Source organism: Kluyveromyces marxianus, chromosome 7 (genome assembly GCF_001417885.1).
Source record: "Kluyveromyces marxianus DMKU3-1042 DNA, complete genome, chromosome 7".
NCBI classification, from domain to species: Eukaryota; Fungi; Ascomycota; class Saccharomycetes; order Saccharomycetales; family Saccharomycetaceae; genus Kluyveromyces; species Kluyveromyces marxianus.
In genome coordinates, this window is record NC_036031.1 from 899,874 (window position 1) to 918,570 (window position 18,697).

The 18,697-nt window shown below is 40.6% G+C and overlaps 10 protein-coding genes and 1 non-coding gene across 11 annotated transcripts; 6 read left to right on the forward strand and 5 right to left on the reverse strand.

Moving 5' to 3' along the window:
• Nucleotides 1–142: 142 nt before the first annotated feature.
• On the forward strand, nucleotides 143–1,186 carry KLMA_70434 (ketopantoate reductase family protein; the record flags this gene model as incomplete). The annotated part of the gene is made up of 1 exon (XM_022821697.1): nucleotides 143–1,186. The coding sequence occupies one exon, from the start codon at nucleotides 143–145 to the stop codon at nucleotides 1,184–1,186; it is 1,044 nt and encodes a 347-aa protein (XP_022678032.1).
• Nucleotides 1,187–1,453: 267 nt separating this feature from the next.
• Nucleotides 1,454–2,488, forward strand: AIM45 (Aim45p; the record flags this gene model as incomplete). Its single annotated transcript, XM_022821698.1, has 1 exon — nucleotides 1,454–2,488. One exon carries the CDS (start codon nucleotides 1,454–1,456, stop codon nucleotides 2,486–2,488), a length of 1,035 nt encoding a protein of 344 aa, XP_022678033.1.
• Nucleotides 2,489–2,955: 467 nt separating this feature from the next.
• On the forward strand, nucleotides 2,956–5,076 carry KLMA_70436 (uncharacterized protein; the record flags this gene model as incomplete). The annotated part of the gene is made up of 1 exon (XM_022821699.1): nucleotides 2,956–5,076. The coding sequence occupies one exon, from the start codon at nucleotides 2,956–2,958 to the stop codon at nucleotides 5,074–5,076; it is 2,121 nt and encodes a 706-aa protein (XP_022678034.1).
• A 306-nt stretch (nucleotides 5,077–5,382) lies between these two features.
• Nucleotides 5,383–5,456, forward strand: KLMA_R709. Its single transcript has one exon. It is a non-coding gene; the product is annotated as a tRNA-Phe (tRNA).
• Nucleotides 5,457–5,710: 254 nt separating this feature from the next.
• On the reverse strand, nucleotides 5,711–7,153 carry KLMA_70438 (putative Xaa-Pro dipeptidase; the record flags this gene model as incomplete). Its single annotated transcript, XM_022821700.1, has 1 exon — nucleotides 5,711–7,153. The coding sequence occupies one exon, from the start codon at nucleotides 7,151–7,153 to the stop codon at nucleotides 5,711–5,713; it is 1,443 nt and encodes a 480-aa protein (XP_022678035.1).
• A 781-nt stretch (nucleotides 7,154–7,934) lies between these two features.
• Nucleotides 7,935–9,377, forward strand: SAD1 (mRNA splicing protein SAD1; the record flags this gene model as incomplete). Its single annotated transcript, XM_022821701.1, has 1 exon — nucleotides 7,935–9,377. The coding sequence occupies one exon, from the start codon at nucleotides 7,935–7,937 to the stop codon at nucleotides 9,375–9,377; it is 1,443 nt and encodes a 480-aa protein (XP_022678036.1).
• A 40-nt stretch (nucleotides 9,378–9,417) lies between these two features.
• On the reverse strand, nucleotides 9,418–10,353 carry RPN11 (proteasome regulatory particle lid subunit RPN11; the record flags this gene model as incomplete). Its single annotated transcript, XM_022821702.1, has 1 exon — nucleotides 9,418–10,353. The coding sequence occupies one exon, from the start codon at nucleotides 10,351–10,353 to the stop codon at nucleotides 9,418–9,420; it is 936 nt and encodes a 311-aa protein (XP_022678037.1).
• Nucleotides 10,354–10,779: 426 nt separating this feature from the next.
• On the forward strand, nucleotides 10,780–11,235 carry YPI1 (type 1 protein phosphatase-activating protein YPI1; the record flags this gene model as incomplete). The annotated part of the gene is made up of 1 exon (XM_022821703.1): nucleotides 10,780–11,235. One exon carries the CDS (start codon nucleotides 10,780–10,782, stop codon nucleotides 11,233–11,235), a length of 456 nt encoding a protein of 151 aa, XP_022678038.1.
• A 180-nt stretch (nucleotides 11,236–11,415) lies between these two features.
• NIC96 (linker nucleoporin NIC96) lies at nucleotides 11,416–13,812 on the reverse strand (the record flags this gene model as incomplete). The annotated part of the gene is made up of 1 exon (XM_022821704.1): nucleotides 11,416–13,812. One exon carries the CDS (start codon nucleotides 13,810–13,812, stop codon nucleotides 11,416–11,418), a length of 2,397 nt encoding a protein of 798 aa, XP_022678039.1.
• Nucleotides 13,813–14,457: 645 nt separating this feature from the next.
• Nucleotides 14,458–16,044, reverse strand: PDH1 (putative 2-methylcitrate dehydratase; the record flags this gene model as incomplete). The annotated part of the gene is made up of 1 exon (XM_022821705.1): nucleotides 14,458–16,044. The coding sequence occupies one exon, from the start codon at nucleotides 16,042–16,044 to the stop codon at nucleotides 14,458–14,460; it is 1,587 nt and encodes a 528-aa protein (XP_022678040.1).
• Nucleotides 16,045–17,050: 1,006 nt separating this feature from the next.
• CIT3 (citrate (Si)-synthase CIT3) lies at nucleotides 17,051–18,475 on the reverse strand (the record flags this gene model as incomplete). Its single annotated transcript, XM_022821706.1, has 1 exon — nucleotides 17,051–18,475. The coding sequence occupies one exon, from the start codon at nucleotides 18,473–18,475 to the stop codon at nucleotides 17,051–17,053; it is 1,425 nt and encodes a 474-aa protein (XP_022678041.1).
• Nucleotides 18,476–18,697: the final 222 nt, after the last annotated feature.

Below are 18,697 nucleotides of genomic sequence, written 5' to 3' on the forward strand. Positions count from 1 at the left end.
TACTACTGGCCGGAGTTACGTATGTATATATAATGGACCCCACGAAGCACACTTGTACCATACGTAGTTGTAGTAGTACTAGTAGTGCATTGCTGGAATTGGCTATGTCGTGAGAAAGCGAGTCAATTGAGCGTGTATTAGTATGACAGCTGACGGAGAAAAGGCCAATGTGCTGCTAATTGGGTCTGGAGGTGTAGGAACGATTGTTGCTTACGGAATCGACTATGTCGGGAAAAGCCGTCTCGACCTGGTGGTCAGAAGAGACTATGAGACAGTGAAGGAGAGTGGATACGACATTGACTCGTGCGACTACGGGGAGATTACGGGCTGGAAACCGGATAATATCTTTCCCAGCGTGGAAGATGCAGGTCAAGCAGCGGTGTCAGATGGGTTCAAGTATGATTTCATAGTGATTTGTACGAAAAACTTGCCAGACGTGTTGAAGCTAGAGGATTTGATTGAGCCTGTGGTGGTGCCTGGGTACACGACGATTGTGTTGATGCAGAACGGGTTCGATTTGGCCAGGCCATTCTTTCAGAAATACCCGGAAAACGTCGTTGTGTCTGGGGTGTCACACATTGGCTCGCACAACCACAACGGTAAAGTGAAGCAGACGCAGCAGGACCGGACATACATTGCGTATTTCGAGAATCCGAACCTGTCAGCTGAGGTTCAGGAGAGCAGGACCAAGGGGTTCATCGCTATCTACTCGAACGATAAGAATAGCTGCAAGTACTATCCAAGCGCAAAGGAAACGAGGTACATGAAGCTGGTGTACAATGCGACGATGAACACCGTTTGTTCGTTGACTGGCGTTGACACGGGTCGTCTAGAGCTGTGCGGTGGGTTGGAAGCGATCTCGATTCCGGCGATGCGGGAGGTGGTTGCTGTAGCGAAGGCCGATGGGGTAGACCTGCCTGCGGATTGCATCTCGAATGCGATCCATTCAGATGACGGCGATTGGTTCACGCCCTCGATGGCTGTGGACGTTGCCAAGGGGAACCCAATTGAGCTCGAGGTGATTCTGGGCAATCTGCTGACGGTGGCCCGCGAGTTGAAAGTGGAAACCCCAACGTTGAGCTTATTGTACGAGTTGTTGAAGGTGGTCCAGTTCCGCTTGAAGGAGAAACAGGGGCTGGTCACCTTGCCGGAGAAGAGACCAATCCACGATAAGTTCTGGTCCTGAACCCATTGGGGGGCGAGGAGAGGTGGTCAAGCAATTGCTATATATGTATCTATATATATGTGTGTATGTGTCTGTGTCACTCGTTAATTATCACGTGATAATTGTTGATCACATGATTTGTTTAGTTTTCCAGCATGAATCATCCCGCTTGAAACTTTATTTCAATTAAGTCAAGTCAGATTGGACATCGATGATGAGTTGAGTTACGAGGTGTAGCAGTTTAATTGGCATCTTTGTTGAGCTTCCATCGGTATCCAGAGACCAAGAATGTTGAGAGCTAGCGTTAGACGTTTTACTGGGATTAGAGGGAGCGGTTTAAGAAACGCTTCCACGCTAGCATTTGTTGAAACTTCGAAAGGTGCAATTGCACCCGCTTCTTTGAACACATTATATGCAGCCACCAAGTTGGGAAACCCAATTGACGCTGTTATTGTTGGGTCCAATGCATCAGAAGCTGTAAGCGAACTGCAGAAGTTGGATGTAGCTTCTTTGAACAAGATCATTGTTGTTGCAGAAGAGCGTTTGAACGACTTGTTGCCAGAAAAGTTGACACCCGTGTTCTATGAGCTATTGGGGAAGAGCGAGAGTGACTATTCTCACCTAGTGGTTCCTGCTTCATCTGCTGGTAAGGGTTTCTTGCCTAGAGTCGGGGCGTTGTTGGATCTACAGCCTATTTGCGAAGTGACGCAGATTTTGAGCCCAACCACGTTTGTGAGACCAATGTATGCGGGGAACATCTTGGCTACTGTTGAGTCGCAACAAAGCAAGAAGTTAATCTCGGTTAGATCATCTGCTTTCCCAGCCGTAGGCTCAGGGTCTAACAATGCTACTGTTGAAACGATTTCTTCTGGTTCTGCGACATCTGTTAACGGACAGGAGATCCCAGAGGTGCGCGTGGAGGCATCGAATTTGGTAACAAGCGAGAGACCTGAATTGGGTTCTGCCTCTAAGATTGTTTCCGGTGGTCGTGGTTTGAAGAACAAGGAAACGTTTGAATCTTTGGTGACTCCATTGGCAGACACTTTGGGCGCAGCCATTGGTGCCACTAGAGCAGCTGTGGACGCTGGGTTCTGTGATAACTCTTTGCAAATTGGACAAACGGGTAAGATCGTGGCTCCAGATTTGTACATTGCGCTAGGTGTCTCTGGTGCTATCCAGCATCTCGCAGGTATCAAGGATGCCAAGACTGTTGTAGCCATCAATAAAGACCCTGAAGCACCAATATTCCAAGTGGCAGATTACGGTCTAGTCGGAGACTTGAACGAGATCGTGCCTGAACTAACCAAAAAGCTTAAGCAATAAGTAGGTAAGTAACTTTCTGTTTGTTCCATTTCTAAGTTTCAATACTTACAGTGTGTGTTCATATATATATACACATCTAATACACCAGTTTTATGACCTTTAACTCCGGAGTTCTTATGGATTCATGTCTTTATATATCACTGCGCTATCTATACTCTAAGTTCTCTCCCCGGCTCTGCGATCTGCTGTCTCTCTTTTCTTTCTTCCTTTCTTTCTATTCTCTCTGATCTCTTTATACTTACTTACTCACACTTATCATTATGGCTCATTGGTTATTTAAACACTTTCTAATTCTACACATCACATCTAAAGAACAAAGAAAGAGAGCAAGCAAGACTATACCGTGAGCTAGATTAGTAATTGAGCCCTCAGACCAAGCATACGGAGCATCTTTTTTATGCTAGGATCGACTCAGGAGCTACATTAGTCTAGTCTTTGGTGTTTGCATTGTGTTTTCTGCTAAAAATATGCGCCAAGATGAGTCAGGAACGCTGCTTCTTGATAGTGTAGCTAACGCTAGGTATCATGAAGGTAGCCGTGATAGAGATAGAGATTTTGTTGCTTCTTCTTCGTCTAAAGACGCAGATGTTCGGAGTGCTAGCACTACTCCAGCAGGTTTGGGGTATAGCACGGTTAGTTTTCCGGAGAATGAGCGAATCAGTTGGAAAAGCACAATTCCTTACTACCTACCTTGCTTCTCATGGATCCCTTCGTACTCATTGAAGAAGTGTATGGGTGACTTTGTCGCCGGTTTGTCTTTGGCGTCGTTCCAGATCCCATTGGCCATGTCGTACGCGACTTCGGTAGCCCATGTGCCTCCACTATGCGGGTTGTATTCCTTAGTGTTTGCTCCAACGGTGTACACGATTCTGGGTTCAGTTCCACAAATGATCGTAGGTCCTGAAAGTGCTATTTCTCTTATTGTAGGCCAGGCTGTGGAAGCACGCCATTCAAAAGACCCTACCGTCAAGGCAATCAATATATGTTTGGTCGTAACGTTTATCTCCGGTTTAGTGCTACTAGTAGGAGGACTGCTTAGATTGGGGTTCTTGGAGAACGTATTGAGCAGAGCTCTACTCAGAGGCTTTATTAGTGGTGTTGGTATCATTATGGTGATTACGTCGTTGGTTATTGAGTTGAAGTTGGAACATGTCACTCCCATCAAACAAGAACACTATCACTCTCCATTCGAGAAAGTAATATTTATTGTCAAATACGGTCCACAAAACTATCATAAGCCTACTGCGTTAGTGAGTCTTGCAGCTTTTGTCCTTCTAATGGGTATGCGTATCTCAAAAAAGCACTTGAGTAAAAGGTTTAAGTGGCTCATCCTATTCCCAGATATCTTAACGGTGGTTTTACTGTCGATCATTATATCATATAAGATGCATTTGAAATCCAAGTATGGCATTGAAATCGTGGATGACATTCCAAACAACTCATTGAAACATCTGAAGAATCCCTTATCATCTGCAAACTTATCGTCTTTCAAGGATTTATTCAGTACCGGTTTTATGGTTGCTATGTTGGGATTCTTTGAATCTACGACTGCTTCTAAATCTCTAGGCACCAGTTATAACTTAGCAGTCTCTTCCAATAGGGAATTAATTGCTTTGGGCTCAACAAACGTTGTGGGTTCCGTATTTGCAATCTTGCCTGCATTTGGAGGGTATGGGCGTTCCAAGATTAACGCATACAGCGGGGCTAAAACGACAATGTCAGGTCTTTTCATGGGAATTGTCACTTTATTTACTATTCAGTTTCTCTTACCTGTGATCAGGTATATTCCAGTCTGTGTTCTTTCGGTTATAACGACTGTAGTGGGCCTAACTTTGCTAGAAGAAGCCCCTCATGACCTGAAGTTTCACTGGAGGTGTAAAGGTTATCCAGAGTTGATCATATTTACAGTCACGCTTCTTGCAACATTGTTCTACTCTTTGCAAGCGGGTATCTACATCGGATGTGCGTGCTCTATTATTAACGTAATTAAGCATTCCGCTAAGTCAAGAATCCAGATATTGGGAAGAATAACTGGAACAGACACCTTCGTTAATGCCGATGAATACCTTGCTAGTACATCTGAGTATTGTGTAAGCTCTCAAGTTGAAGAGATTGAAGGATGTTTAATCGTGAGGATTGCAGAGCCGTTAACTTTTACAAATGCGGATGACTTGAAGATGAGATTGCACAGATTAGAAAAACATGGTTCCGCAGTAACTCATCCGGCAGCTCCTAGATCTCGTAAAGAAGAAATGACAGAGAATATTATATTTGACTTAAAAGGAATGACCAATATCGACTCTTCTGCTGCTCAAACCTTACAAGAAATTGTCATGGCATACAAAAGGAAGAATGTGCACATATTCTTAAGAGGTGTACGAATGTCAGAAAAAGTAAGAGGTAGGCTTTTGAATTCTGGAATAGCTGAGATGGTTGAGAAAAATCCGGCTACAAATACTTATTATTTCGATACTATTGAAGATGCGCTAGCAGCTGTTGATAACTTGTCGCAAAGACATAACCATCAATCCCACACACCTCCAATTAGTACTTTTTCAGATACTTTGTTGAACTCTTCAATGCCATGAATCTATACTAATATTCGTAACTCTTGTTCAACTAACATCCTTGTTGACTACACTGTCATCAGCAGTATTTATTGACTATTTATTTGTTTCCATTGATAAAAAAAACATATTGAATTTGTTGTTGTTGTTCTAGAAAAAAGCACATCTCTTACCTATAGAGGCACATATGAACTTATCTATTTGTTACTTATGGCCATATGGAATAGACCTTGTCATGTAGTCAGTTAATACATTTCATTAGCTACGATCCATGATATTTATTATTCGATATGGTCCCTTCCAAGGGTAGCTTCTTCAACAAAAGTCGCTGCTTTAGCTCAGTTGGGAGAGCGTGAGACTGAAGTTCTTAAGGTCCTGTGTTCGATCCACAGAAGCAGCACTTTGTTTTTTAATTTTTTTTTGTTCTTCCCATACAAATTTATTGTTATTTTTTTGTTTTATTTTTTTATCCTTTTAGACAAATGAAGAGCTTTGGACCATTAACTTACTAAATTGTAATAGAAGTATAAATTGAAGAAACAATGATTAATGTATATTGTTTTTTTTTTGTTTTCTATTGTCATGGGTTTCAATTTAAATTATATACACTACTTACTTATCATTGAATAGAATCTCTAGCATTAGGGGACCCTAACTAAGCCAATACGTGGAAATGCGAACGGCCCTTAGCAATACCATCAGACACGATTTTTTCGATCTCTTCTGGATCTGTAGTAATTTTACTTAGACATTCGTAGCCATCCTTTGTAACTAGCACGTCATCCTCAATTCTGACACCACCGATGTAAGAATATTTCTCAATGACTTCATAATCAACGACTTCGCTTCTTTCAGGATATTTGCGTAAGAACTCCTCGATCAAGAATGGGTTAAAGTAACAGCCTGGCTCATTTGTAATAACCATACCGTTTTGCAAAGTACGACGTAGTCTCAAGAATTTTAAGTAAGGGTTTGGGTCTTCATAGTTTGGTCTTCCACCAACGTCGTGGGTATCCATTCCGAGCAAGTGTCCTAGACCGTGAGGGAAGAAAGCTACAGAGGCCTTTCTTTCAAAGATTTCTTCTTCAGTGAATGATGACTTGAAAATACCTAATTTTAGTAAATGCTTGATCAACACCCTGTGTGTGGAGAGATGAATTTCTTCCCAGGAAGCTCCATCCTTAATCTGTTCCATAGCTGTTGAATGCATATCCAAAACGGCATCGTAGATTTCACGATGTTCTTTAGTCCATTTACCGCTAATTGGGAAACATCTAGTGACATCAGCAGTATAGTTTTCCCATTCTGCACCTGCATCAATCAAAACGGAATGCTTTCCGTCCATATCAGCGTCGTTGTCGACGTAGTGCAAAGTGGAGCAGCTTGGCCCACTGCAACAAATTGGATCATAACCTTGGAACTTGGAACCTTGACGAAGGGCATGGTAGGTAAACTCAGCATGGATATGGCCTTCAGTCTTCTCGATTGGTAATGCAGACATCACAGCCTTGTGGCATGTGTCAGTAACCTGGCATGCCTTTCTCAATAGTTCAATTTCATACCAATCCTTAATCAATCTAGACTCATCAAGAGCATAGAATAGATCCTCATCACCGCTGATTAGCTTGGCTTCTATCTTAGGGTCGTGAACATTATCCAAATCAATGGTGTAAATTTTGTGGTCGCTCATTTTATCGTCGAAAACACCAGCAAGGTCACTACTGTAAAGCACCTCATCGACATCGAACTTGGCCCTAGCTTGATCAACGCTCATTGGAAGACCGCTCCACATAATATCTTCCGCATCGACATCAGGCAAGAACAACGTAAGCTTCTCACTCTTCAAGTCAAACAAAACAGAGGACCCTGGAATGTTACAGCCAGTCAAGTAGAAGAAGTATCTGTTTTGTCTGAACAACTTAGTTTGATCACAGTACTTGACTGGTTCGATTTCTCCACCAGCAATGAAAATTGCTGACGCACTATCCTTCGCAAGACCTTTCTTCTGCAAAAAGTGTCCCTTGACTTTCAAACAGTGCTCCTTCGCAGGATATTTGTGACCAACTAGGGCTGGGATGACGTTGCTGCTGCTGCTCATCTTTCTCAATTGCGTACTATCAATCCTAGATATCTTGTTCGTTACTCGTTTCCAGAAGCTATACATCAACACAGAAGCACAACCAACAAAACTAGCTGATTGCAAGTCCATATATGTCTACTGAAACTTTTATTCGAAACTTGCCGGTTTCTTTTATAATTCTAAACTACAATTGACAGCTTTCAAGATAAGGTAAAGAAGCTTTGACCCTGTCTATATTTTATCGTATGCTAGAGGAAATCCAAAAAAAAAAACACACTCACACAAGCAAACAAACAAGCGCAATAACAAAATAACACAACTACATAATAACCTCATTCCAACAAGCTAAAGGGTACCAAGGCCGTCACGATTACCGTGTTAACTCAGTACTTGTATATAACTCCATCAAAAAACCGAGCCTTTATCAATTGTAATGGCATCTCTCTTCTTTGTTCTCTCAGAAACATTCGTAGACAAAAAAGGTTGCAAATGAGTTTGTCACATTTCGTTTCTTTTCTCACAAATAGGCTTTAGATTTAGCCTTGTCCGTTCGAACCCCCAGAGAATCAATTTCCTGAAAAATAGTTTCGGAATTCGAGATCCGTCTCTGCTAATTAATTTCAAGCTATGTGGAAATTCAAGATGCGATATAGTTAGTGTCCATAGGTTTCTGAAGCCAGCATCATGAGCGATTGCTAGCTGACCTTTTAAAAATTGGGGTTACTGTAGCACGTAATAGACACGACGTATCAGCAGCAGAGGGTCCTAAAGCTTCTCGCAATTTGCCCTTTTCCATTCCATGAATAGTGAAACAAAACGACCTCTTGAAGATAGTAACAGCGATGATGATGATGACTATAGTGGAGATGAGCATATAGAAGTGGTTAAAAGAGTTAGAAGAACGGAGAAAGTAACATTACCAAATGCTTATATTGATGAAATTAACATTAAAAGACTAGATTTTGATAAAGAAAGGATTTGCTGTGTCACATTGTCTCGTTCCAATATATACTGTTGCTTGTCCTGTGGAAAATACTTACAGGGGAGGGGAAGGTCTACAGTTATGTTCAAGCATTCCATTGAGCAGAAACACCATGTTTTTCTGAATGTGACTAATTTGAAGGTCTATCTCCTCCCAGAAGGTTCTGAAGTGGAAACTTCTGCCGATCCATTACTTCGTGATATATTATATGCCGTGTATCCAACTTTTACGGCTGCTAGTGTCAAAGAATTCCCAAAAGTTTGCCGGGACCTAGATGACAGAGCATACTTGAATGGGTTCATTGGTCTTAATGATTTAAACTCAAACGGATATATGAATGTTGTCATCTTAGCGCTTTCTCACATACCACCTTTACGCGATCATTTTTTACTTTCAAACAACTACAGTGGAACCGATAGCCCTGTGGATACGGACTTGACGGCATCTGTTGCCTTAGTGGTTAAAAAGCTTTGGAATTGTAGATTACTCCGAAGGAATGTGTCTCCTCAGCAACTTATGAACGTCGTTTCTAGTGTATCAAAGACAAAATTTTCAAGTGATGCCCACGAGGATCCAAGGCTCTTCCTTTTATGGCTCCTTTCAAAATTATCTACTAATGGTGACGACCGTATATTACAGAAAACCTTGATGAAACAGCTTCAAGGTCAGATAGAAATAAAATCGACTGAAATTGAGACCATTACAAACGAAGCAGACCAAACTGTAAAATTCAAAAGACTAGAGTCGGAAAGTACCATAAAGAAAACCAAATTTTGGCTATTATCACTAGACTTACCCGAGATGAAAGTGTTTAAAGATGGTAATGACGTTAACAGTGTCCCGCAAGTGAGAATCGAGGAACTTCTTTCGAAATACACTGAGCAAATGGAACATCACACTAAGGATTCTGTCAAGACTTATAAGGTGGTGAAGTACCCTAATTTCTTGATTTTATATTACAACAGATTCAACAATGGATTCACATCTTTGAAGGACCGAAACCAGACTATAGTTGAATTTTCTAACGAGATGGACTTTCAAGGCAATCGCTATAGACTACTATCGAACATCACGCATGACTGTATAACTAAGGGTAAACTATCTGATACGGAAGATTTACTGGTGAGTAAGTGGAAAATAAACGTACTAAATACCAAGGATAACGATTGGTACGAGATCGACGATATTGAGATACGCAAAGTGGAAGAAGAGTTTATTTTTCTCAAAGAGTGCTATATTCAAATATGGCAACGTTTGTAATATATATAAATATATCATACATATTTAAACTCTATTAATATCATTTAATGGCTACAGAGTTCACTCCTGCTGTCAATACTGATACTATATTTTCCTCTAGAAGTTTTTCAGCGGTTTCTGCCAAATGCCTTTTAGGATCTTGTCTACCGACGTAGCGTGTTTTCAACTCTTCTTCGCTTAGTTCTCGTTCTTCTTCAATTCTCTTGGTGAATTGTTCCGCAATCTTGATCATCTTTTGAGTTTCACCCAAATTATGCTGTTCCCTATCCTTGAAATCGTGCATTTTTAGACCCGATTGCCACTGTTCCTTATGTAGATTCATCAACATGTTCATTTCTGCCTTTGTCTTGTGGTAATCGATATTGAGCGAGTAATAGTGTCTATTTAGACCATGAATTAACGCTTGTATATTAGGTTTGTTGATAAGGCCGATGTTAGAAGTGTTTTGTCTTGGCTCCTGGTTTCTCATCACCGTAGATGGATCGATCAATCTAAATGCATCAATAACAACCTTCCCCTTCACCGATTGAATAGGATCCACAACCACTGCAACAGCCCTGCTGTTTAATTGCTCAAATGACTTTTGGGTATTCACATCCACTGAAGACAACCAACAACCAAAACCAGGATGCGAATGGTACCATCCCACAACCATTTGATCTCTCCCTGTTTGTTTCAACATATCCATCATCTTGGCTTGAAAAACATCATCCACAGCTTCAACAGATACACCTGTCCCGGACTGAGGCATCGCAAAAACATCCACAACATTTACAGTGTAGTCATCAACAAATTCCCCCAACATAAGCCCCATAACTTCCATAGGAACACCAGCCCTACCATGCTTCAACATCTTAAGAAGAGCTAGCGAAGAAATATAAACTGTTTCCTTGGTATCATCTAAGGGAACCTCGGTAGCATTAGCTCCCATCATGCCTGCTCTTTGAGACATCATCATTCTTTGTAAACTTTCCATTGTGCTTATTCTGTTTGTTCTAGATTATATTCTTTTTCCCCCTCTCAAACAGTGAATATCCAGATCGATAACTAGTCCAGTAATACCAAATATCTCGTCTGATGATTCCAATTGGCTTCTCTTTAATAATGTTATCTCCCCTTTGCCACTGTTTGCCACTGGTAATGTCTTCTTTCTTTACCATATTCTTTCCTCTTTATATTTGATAAGATCATGTAGTACGAACATCACCAACTTGTCCGATTTTAAAGCTTATAAGCTTATTTCCCTTTAAAAAGGTACTTACTTAATTGGCTAGTTGCTCATAATATTTCCAGATAGGCATCTGATTTGTCTTAGGCATTGTAGATCAAGACTGCTTGTGCGAAAGACATTGGGTACTAAAGTTAAAGTATATTGTTTTTGCCCCCTGGTTTCTTGTGAAAGATGAACGAAGGATCTCCAAGTGTTCCCGAAGGAAGTCATACGATTACCATATCGCAGGCTCCTGCACTGCTTCAGTTGCGGGCAGATGATTCGAAAAAAGACACCAAAGCCAAGAAGAAGGCTAAGTCAAAGGTGAGATGGGATGAAAAGGTTGTGGATAACGAGTTTATGAATAAGAAGAAAACGAAAATCTGCTGTATTTTCCATCCGAATACTCCTCTCGATAGTGACGAAGAAGAGTGTGAGCATGACCATGGGCATGACTCGTCATCATCATCATCGTCATCATCTTCTTCGGATGAAGATGAGGGGAAGAGTTTCGATGAAAGAAGAAAAGCAAGGCTTGAAAGACGTAAGAAGAAGTTGGAGCAACAGCGCACACCTAGCCCGAATGCTTACGAGATACAACCGGATTACAGCGAATATAGAGACAAAATTAGATCCAAAGGTGCATGAAGTATGTTAACAGTTTATATATCGGATAGGAGTAAGGATTTAGGATATTTCTATTAGAGTTAGAAAAAAAAAAGTAATAATTAAACATACAAAAATACATATATGCAATGATGATGATGATGGAAGGTTTTCTATAGTTGAGTCAAGTTTAAATTTGAATTCAAATATGGTGTTTCAGTATCACAAACTTACCTCAATATTGATTAGTATGCTGTAGGTTTCCCTTGGCATCTTGTATTGGATCATACCGGCATATATCATACAGTTCTTGGCGACACGTTTCAAGGAGTCGATTTGTTGCTTCTTCGTCAAGGATTGATAGTCGCTTTCATTTAGTTGCTTTACTATGTTTGAAATGCATAACATTGTTATTATCAACAAGTTTGGAATATTCTTCAAAATATTCTCGTCCAAATGTGCAAACTCTTGAGCCCTTTTTCTTGTGGAGTTTTCATCTGCAAAGGGAATTAGATCCAATTCTTCTATCTTCTGTAATGTGCTTTGCCATTGACGAGCAAGGAAAGATGATCTGATATCGACTAACTTCAACAAAGTAATGCATGTCTCCTTGTTCTTCTGTTGAACCTTCTTTGATATTTCAATATTGTTGATATAGACCTCAATTAGTCTTTTGGCAATCAACACAGGGTTTGTTTCGTTATTATCATCCAATCCAAATAATGGTTGGTTTATTTCCGTTGTACTTAAGAGCTCTCCTAGAAGTTTGTTTACAATAGACATAACGATGTCATATTCTTCTGAAAGCTGGTAGAGCAGTAAACTATCTTGTACTCTACCTTCCTCATCGGCTCTCCGAGCTGCCTGTTCGGTGATCTTATATAGGAAATCCTTTTGGTCTTGAAGTTGCAATAAAGACTGTCTTTCCTCGACTATACCAGGAATCCTTATCCCCTCAGCATTAACCTTACCTAATAATATGGTGAATTCCTTAGTTTCCAATATAAGCTCTCTTAAAGCCTCGTAAGCCAACTCTATTTGCTCACTTTGGTTACTTAGGGCAATGAGAATTAAGTATTCCACCGCTATTCTAGGGTCTGAGTATTTGAATGATTTTGTGTAGTTGCCTAATACCTTCACGAAATTTAGCTGTGTTTGCCCATCAGTAACGGAAATCAATTCATCCTCTTTGTAGGTTGATACATGTAACATGTTATAGTAAGCAAGGCCTATGGAGAGATGTACCGCATCCATTTCGCTAATTTTGTAGGCATACTGTACTGCCAACTCATACTGTCCACTTAACAACAACACTTGCAAATAGTAATTGTTGAATCGAGACTCCCCGTAAGACACCATTGTGTTTTGGAAATCATTGAGAGTGTATCTTTCATACACCGGATCATCAACATCCATGTCGTCTTTGATCAACATCAAATGAACCCATAGCCAATCCTCCACGCTAAGGGTAATAGCAGATATGTTTTTCCTTGTCAAGTCACATCTACCGATAATTTTATAAACAGCCAAGCGGAAAGGATCACTGTCCAAAGCATTTTTGATGTGTTGATTATATTCTGTGTGCAATCTGGAAACAAATTCTTGTGGGAGGCGATTATCAGATGAAGTAACATATGCCTTGAAATATGTGAGGAATGATTGCTCAACTTTCTTGAAGCTCAGTTTATTGTTAACTACCACTTCAAGCGCATCTTGTGGCAAACCGGCTCTAAGCAAATAAAATATCAATGCCCATACTGGAATACCGTTGACTATTGTTAGGTTGTTGAACTTCCAGGTATTTTTTCCAGTTTTCAACTTCATATCAATGAATGCTCTGATTTTATTCACATTAGTTGGCAAACCTTCACTTGGGTTTTTCGAGTATAAGTTATCAACGTAGTTCAAAAATTGACGTTCCAAGTACTTTTTCGAAGAGTCAACTACACTAGACTTACCTTTGGCGTTGTCTATAATTTCCCATCCTTCCAAAAGTTGTCGATATTTCGAATCGGTTGTATTTTGGAAAGTAGAGATGAACTCTTTGGCCAACTCAAAGTCTCCACTATGCGATTGCCTTGCGTTGTTGAGCCTGTAAATGATTCTTGCATACTTTTCGAACTTTTCTCTGACAATGTAGTTCTCATTGACATTCAATCTTGAATCACCATCCAAAAGACCACGACCTGGCTTACCCCAGAAAGAACCACTGTTGGGATCCAATGGGGCCAAATTTTTAGTATCGTAGTTAGAAGTATCCTGGCGTTTCTTTATCAATATACCAAAACTCTCTCTGACCTCATCTTTTCTTTGTTTCCAGTCGAGGTTGAAGTTCTGGTTAACAAAGTTATCGAAATCCTTTGCAGCAAGAGAAAGAGATTGCTCAATTGCTGAAAGAATGTTCTCATCTTTTCTAATATTCAAATAAGTATCCAAATCTCCGTCGTTATATCCTTGTGCAACGCGCTGCTCGCTTAAGAGTTCTGAGGCCTTTAAATTGTTCAATGAGCTCTCAATTTCGTGAATACCAAGTCCACTTCCCGCCAATAGATAATGCGCCTTTGTATGATTTGATTCATGAGGAATGGTTTTGCGCATCTCCTGAGCCCTTTTTTTCATCTCATTTACGCTCAATAGAATGGGACCAAGGTCCGAAGATGTCGATGGAAGATTCTTTGAAGTCTCCAAAAGTTCATTGAAGAGCCTTGAGGAATTCTTCGTTCCTGAGCCATTAGCCTTCGAAGACGCCTGGAACCCAGATAACATATTATCACTGCTCATCTGGCCGTTAATATTCACCAATTATTGAGAACCTCAGGTGTGATAAGTGTGCTAATCTGGTGCTAAAGAACTAACAACCTCATACAGTTCAGTATAAATCATAGTTATAATTTACACTTTTGTTTATTAGGTTTTCGAATACATTTTTTGATCATAATTTTTTTGACAATTCTGCGTATATTGATGTTACCCGGACTTTACTGAGATTCGAAATACATGTGCAATGAAGCATCTTGTTATTACAAGTATTACATACATATACAGCAAAGTAGACCTATTAATGCACCTTAGATGCCAATAGTTACCAAGTTTAAAGAGCAAATGAATTCAAATAAAAGCCATATCATATCAAATTATACTTGTTTTAAAAGAATGTAATAAATGAGTAATATAAAAATTATACCAAAAGAGTAGAGATAATTCCTTTTAAGACATATAGACGTTAATAGAAAGGAATATAGTCTTTCAAGCACACAATACCATTTATTCACAGTACATGTTAACGTACTTGTCTACAGTCATATTCAAAAAGTCATCATCAGTGCTTGCTTGCATGATTGTTTCAACTTTCTCAATATCTCCTTTGAAGTGTTCACGTAGGTGACCATAGAACTTTTGCATTAATAGAGGAACACCTTCTTTTCTTCTCAATCTGTGCCCAATTGGGTACTCTACGACTACTTCTTCAAGCTTGGTGCCGTCATTCAATTCCACAAGTAAGGCGTTAGGAATGGATCTCTTGGCAGGATCGTGATAGTCCAAGGTAAATTGATCGTCCTTGACACAGTACATCTTTGCTCTTAGCTCATCGATGTCAGGGTTGCTAGCAACTTCGTCGCTGTAGTCGTCTGCAGTCAAACGGCCGTGGATCAAAGGAATTGCTGTCATATACTGAATGCAATGATCTCTGTCTGCATAGTTATACAAGGGACCTTCCTTGTCGATAATTCTTGCACCGGCTTCTTGGGTTCTGATCCTGATTGACTTGATGTCCTTATAGGTTTTACCTAAATCAGCCAACTCTTTGTTAACCTTGAGGGCAGCTTCAACGGCAGTTTGTGCATGGAACTCCGCTGGGAAAGAGATCTTGAAAAGCACGTTTTCCATCACATACGAGCCAAAAGTGTTCCTTTGTTCAAAGGTGAATGGTTTTCCTTTGAAGAGAACATCGTAAAAGCCCCAAGTTTTTGCCGTTAAAACGGAAGGAATCGTCCCGGGGCTTCCGTTCTTCACGAGGTAAGCTAAGTTCACTGCTCTTGACACGGCGTCACCTGCTGCCCAGGACTTTCTAGAGCCCGTATTTGGAGCGTGTCTGTAGGTTCTTAGCGACTGTCCATCCACAAAAGCTTGGGACAACGCTTCTACGGTCTGCGCTTCAGTCAAGCCAAGCATTTTTGACACAACAGCGGTGGTAGCTACTTTTACCAACACCACATGATCCAAACCAACCTTGTTGAAAGAGTTCTCCAACGCAATAACACCCTGGATTTCATGAGCCTTGATCATAGCCTCTAGCACATCCTTTATGGTAAACAATCTCCCCTCGTCACCACCGGTAGCCTTGGATAATCTGGTCAGATGATCCGCTACCGCAAGAATACCACCAAGGTTATCCGATGGATGACCCCACTCAGCAGCTAACCAACAATCGTTGAAATCTAACCAACGAATTAAAGTACCAATTGCGAATGCACCCTTCACCGGGTCCATTCTATACTTCGTTCCAATAACCTTGGTACCATTTGGCACGATAGTACCAGGCACAATAGGCTTAATTAAATTCTTCGGTTGGTCATATTTCAAAGCTGCTAACCCACACCCTAAGGTGTCCAATAAACAGAGTTTGGCCGTGTCGTAAGCTTCTCCAGAAGTAATTCCCTGATTGTGAACATACGAGGCGATATTCCTCAAAACTTCGTCCGGTTCCGGTCTCTTGTTGTCAATGTTGATGCTTGGTGTAGAGTAAAAGTTCTTTCTCATATTTACTTCACGTAGCATAAAAGGTGTAGACTTGAGATACGACGAATTGACAACGTTTTTAACCGTTGTTCTAGCTGATTGACGTAACATGTCGTTGTAATAACTAAACTAGTTGATATTCCTATTTCTTCTTTATCTTGTTACAATCAGAAATAGAGATGCTCGCGATCTTTTAGCACATACAAGGGGTCTCATTCTTAACAAGAACTATTCCAGCATTACACAAGATATCATGGCGGTTTGTATCCTCTTATATATCAACAACCGAACAAGAAATACATAAAACGAGCTCCGAACTAAACCTATGATGCCGTCCGATTCTACAACCTCAACCATCATCATCATCATTGTCATTATCAGGTTACCTCTACCTCTACTTCTTGCCGACACCCTATGAGGGGTTCATGTGTGTGAACCGAATGACCCTCGGGCTCAAAGAACTCGATCACTGCCGAATGGAACCCCACTTCTCTTCCCTAACTAAACACTACGGACGCAAAACGGACTTGGTATATGTGATCATCATCGTATTATTATTACACAACAAACTAACTACTGCACAGAAATCAAATAAAGGGACTAACTAGAAGACGTATAGGTAAATGCGATTAACAAACCGCCCTTTTCACCGGCTAACAAGGTAAGAGGCTGGAGACCCGACACGGTCTTCAATTTCCAAGCTTTTGCTGCGCCTGTGAGGATAATGGTCATGCTACCTAAAGGCGTTCAATTTGAAATTGTAGTTACTTTTACTTTTGCGCGCGTAGGACTAACCAGATGAGCTAAGATGAGCTTAAATGTCACACATCATTTCTTTTTTCTTGTTTCCTTCTTTACCCTTACAAGAAAAAATGTGGGGTAAGTAGTAAGTTGTCAGTTGTCAGTTGTCATCGGACACAAGAAGTGTAAACACAAGAGTGAGCTTGGGCTTAGTGCCTTTGATATAGCCAAATAGAGTGGTTTCCTGCACTTTGTCATTATGAGGGTAATTTGATAATAGTAGTGGTAGTAGTAGTAGTAGTAAGGATATTAAATAAATATAATAATAATAAGGTTATGTAGGGGTAAAAAGGCAAGGTTTTATTTTAGACAGTGTTCAAGAACTGATATTGCAAATCTTTTTGATTGAGTTCAAGTCAAGACTCTTTGGTCTTTCGATTGGTAGGCCAAGGATTCTATCCCAGACTAGCTGGGTCAATGGACCCATTGATCTGGAACAGCCGAAAATTACGGTAAAGAATAACATTTGGTCAATTCCGTAATGGTGGAAGAGTATTCCTGAGGCGCTATCGACGTTTGGATATGGGTTCTTAGTTTTCCCATGCTCTTTTAGAACACCAGGGGCAATTTCGGAGAGACGTTTCATTAATTGTACTTTAGAGTCGTTTTCGAATTCTTTTGGTCTTGATTGTGCGAAATTTAGCATAGCATCGAATCTGGGGTCAGGCTTTCTTAAGACAGCGTGACCGTAGCCTGGAATCACTCTGTGGGAGTTCAAAACGCTCCATAGGTAGTCTTGCACTTGTTTAACGTTTTCACCGGAACCGACACTTTTCTCCATTTCAGCAAGGAATCTCACAACTTCTTGTGCCGCTAAACCGTGTAGTGGTCCTGCCAATCCCATAATTCCAGATGAATAACTGAGATATGGGTCACTCAAAGCACTTCCAACTAAATGGGTAGTGTGGGCAGAAACGTTTCCACCTTCGTGATCTACATGGATACCGCAGTATAGACGAACTAAATTCACGAAATCGTTGGACCGTTCGGGGGTTAGCGAATGGGTGTTTACCGAATCAGACACTGTCATCCCAAGTAAGGAAGCAATGTTGTAGGACCAATCTTTGTTCACATTGTAGCATCCCAATGGTTCTCCACCATTAGTCACGTTGCTGTAGATTTTTCCAGTGAGCTTTGGTAATGCAGCAATAAGGTTTAGGACGTCTTCGTAGACGTAATACCAATAGTCTGATTTTCCAATTGTTCCTTTCTGGTACTCTTGAGCAAATAGAGAATTTTGGTTCATAGATGCCAATGCAATGGCTAACTGAGTCATTGGGTGCATATCGTGAGGCAGAGAAGATAGCAACTTATCAGTGTGATGTGGGATATTCTCACCTCTCACGGCCAATTCCTTGGTTAGCTCTTGAGCCTGCTCTGGAGTAGGAGGTTTCCCAGTCATCAATAGCCAGAGCATGGATTCTGGCAAAAATTCCCCTTTGCCATTATCTTCTGGCGCGCCAGGCAAACATTCCTGACATTCGGCTATTGTTTTGCCGTGAAACCTAATACCTTCGGCAGGATCCAAAGTCGTACTTTCCCAATACATAGATTGATTTCCTCTCATACCATTTATAATGCTTCCAACAGTAATGTCGCCAACTTTCACATTTGAATAGTCTTTCTTGATACGCAGAAACTCCTCCCTTTTTTCAGGTATCACTTCAGAGAGTGCAGCCTTAAGGCTCAAGAGTCTTCTGCTGGTGGAAAATAATCTGGTTTGTGAAATGGTTCTCAACATTGCTTGTAGTTGACGTGAAAGGTTTATACGATTTGAGCTTCTCAGAGAGATGAATATTGTGTCGTCAGGTTTTCGCCAGACTCAGACATTTTAACATCACTGAGGTTTTACAGGGCAATCCTGAAGCTCTTATCCAACCAATTGTTCAGGTATTTATACACTTATAGGATTAATAGCTGTATATGAAGATACTAGTGCTGCTACTACTAGTGCTGCTGCTGA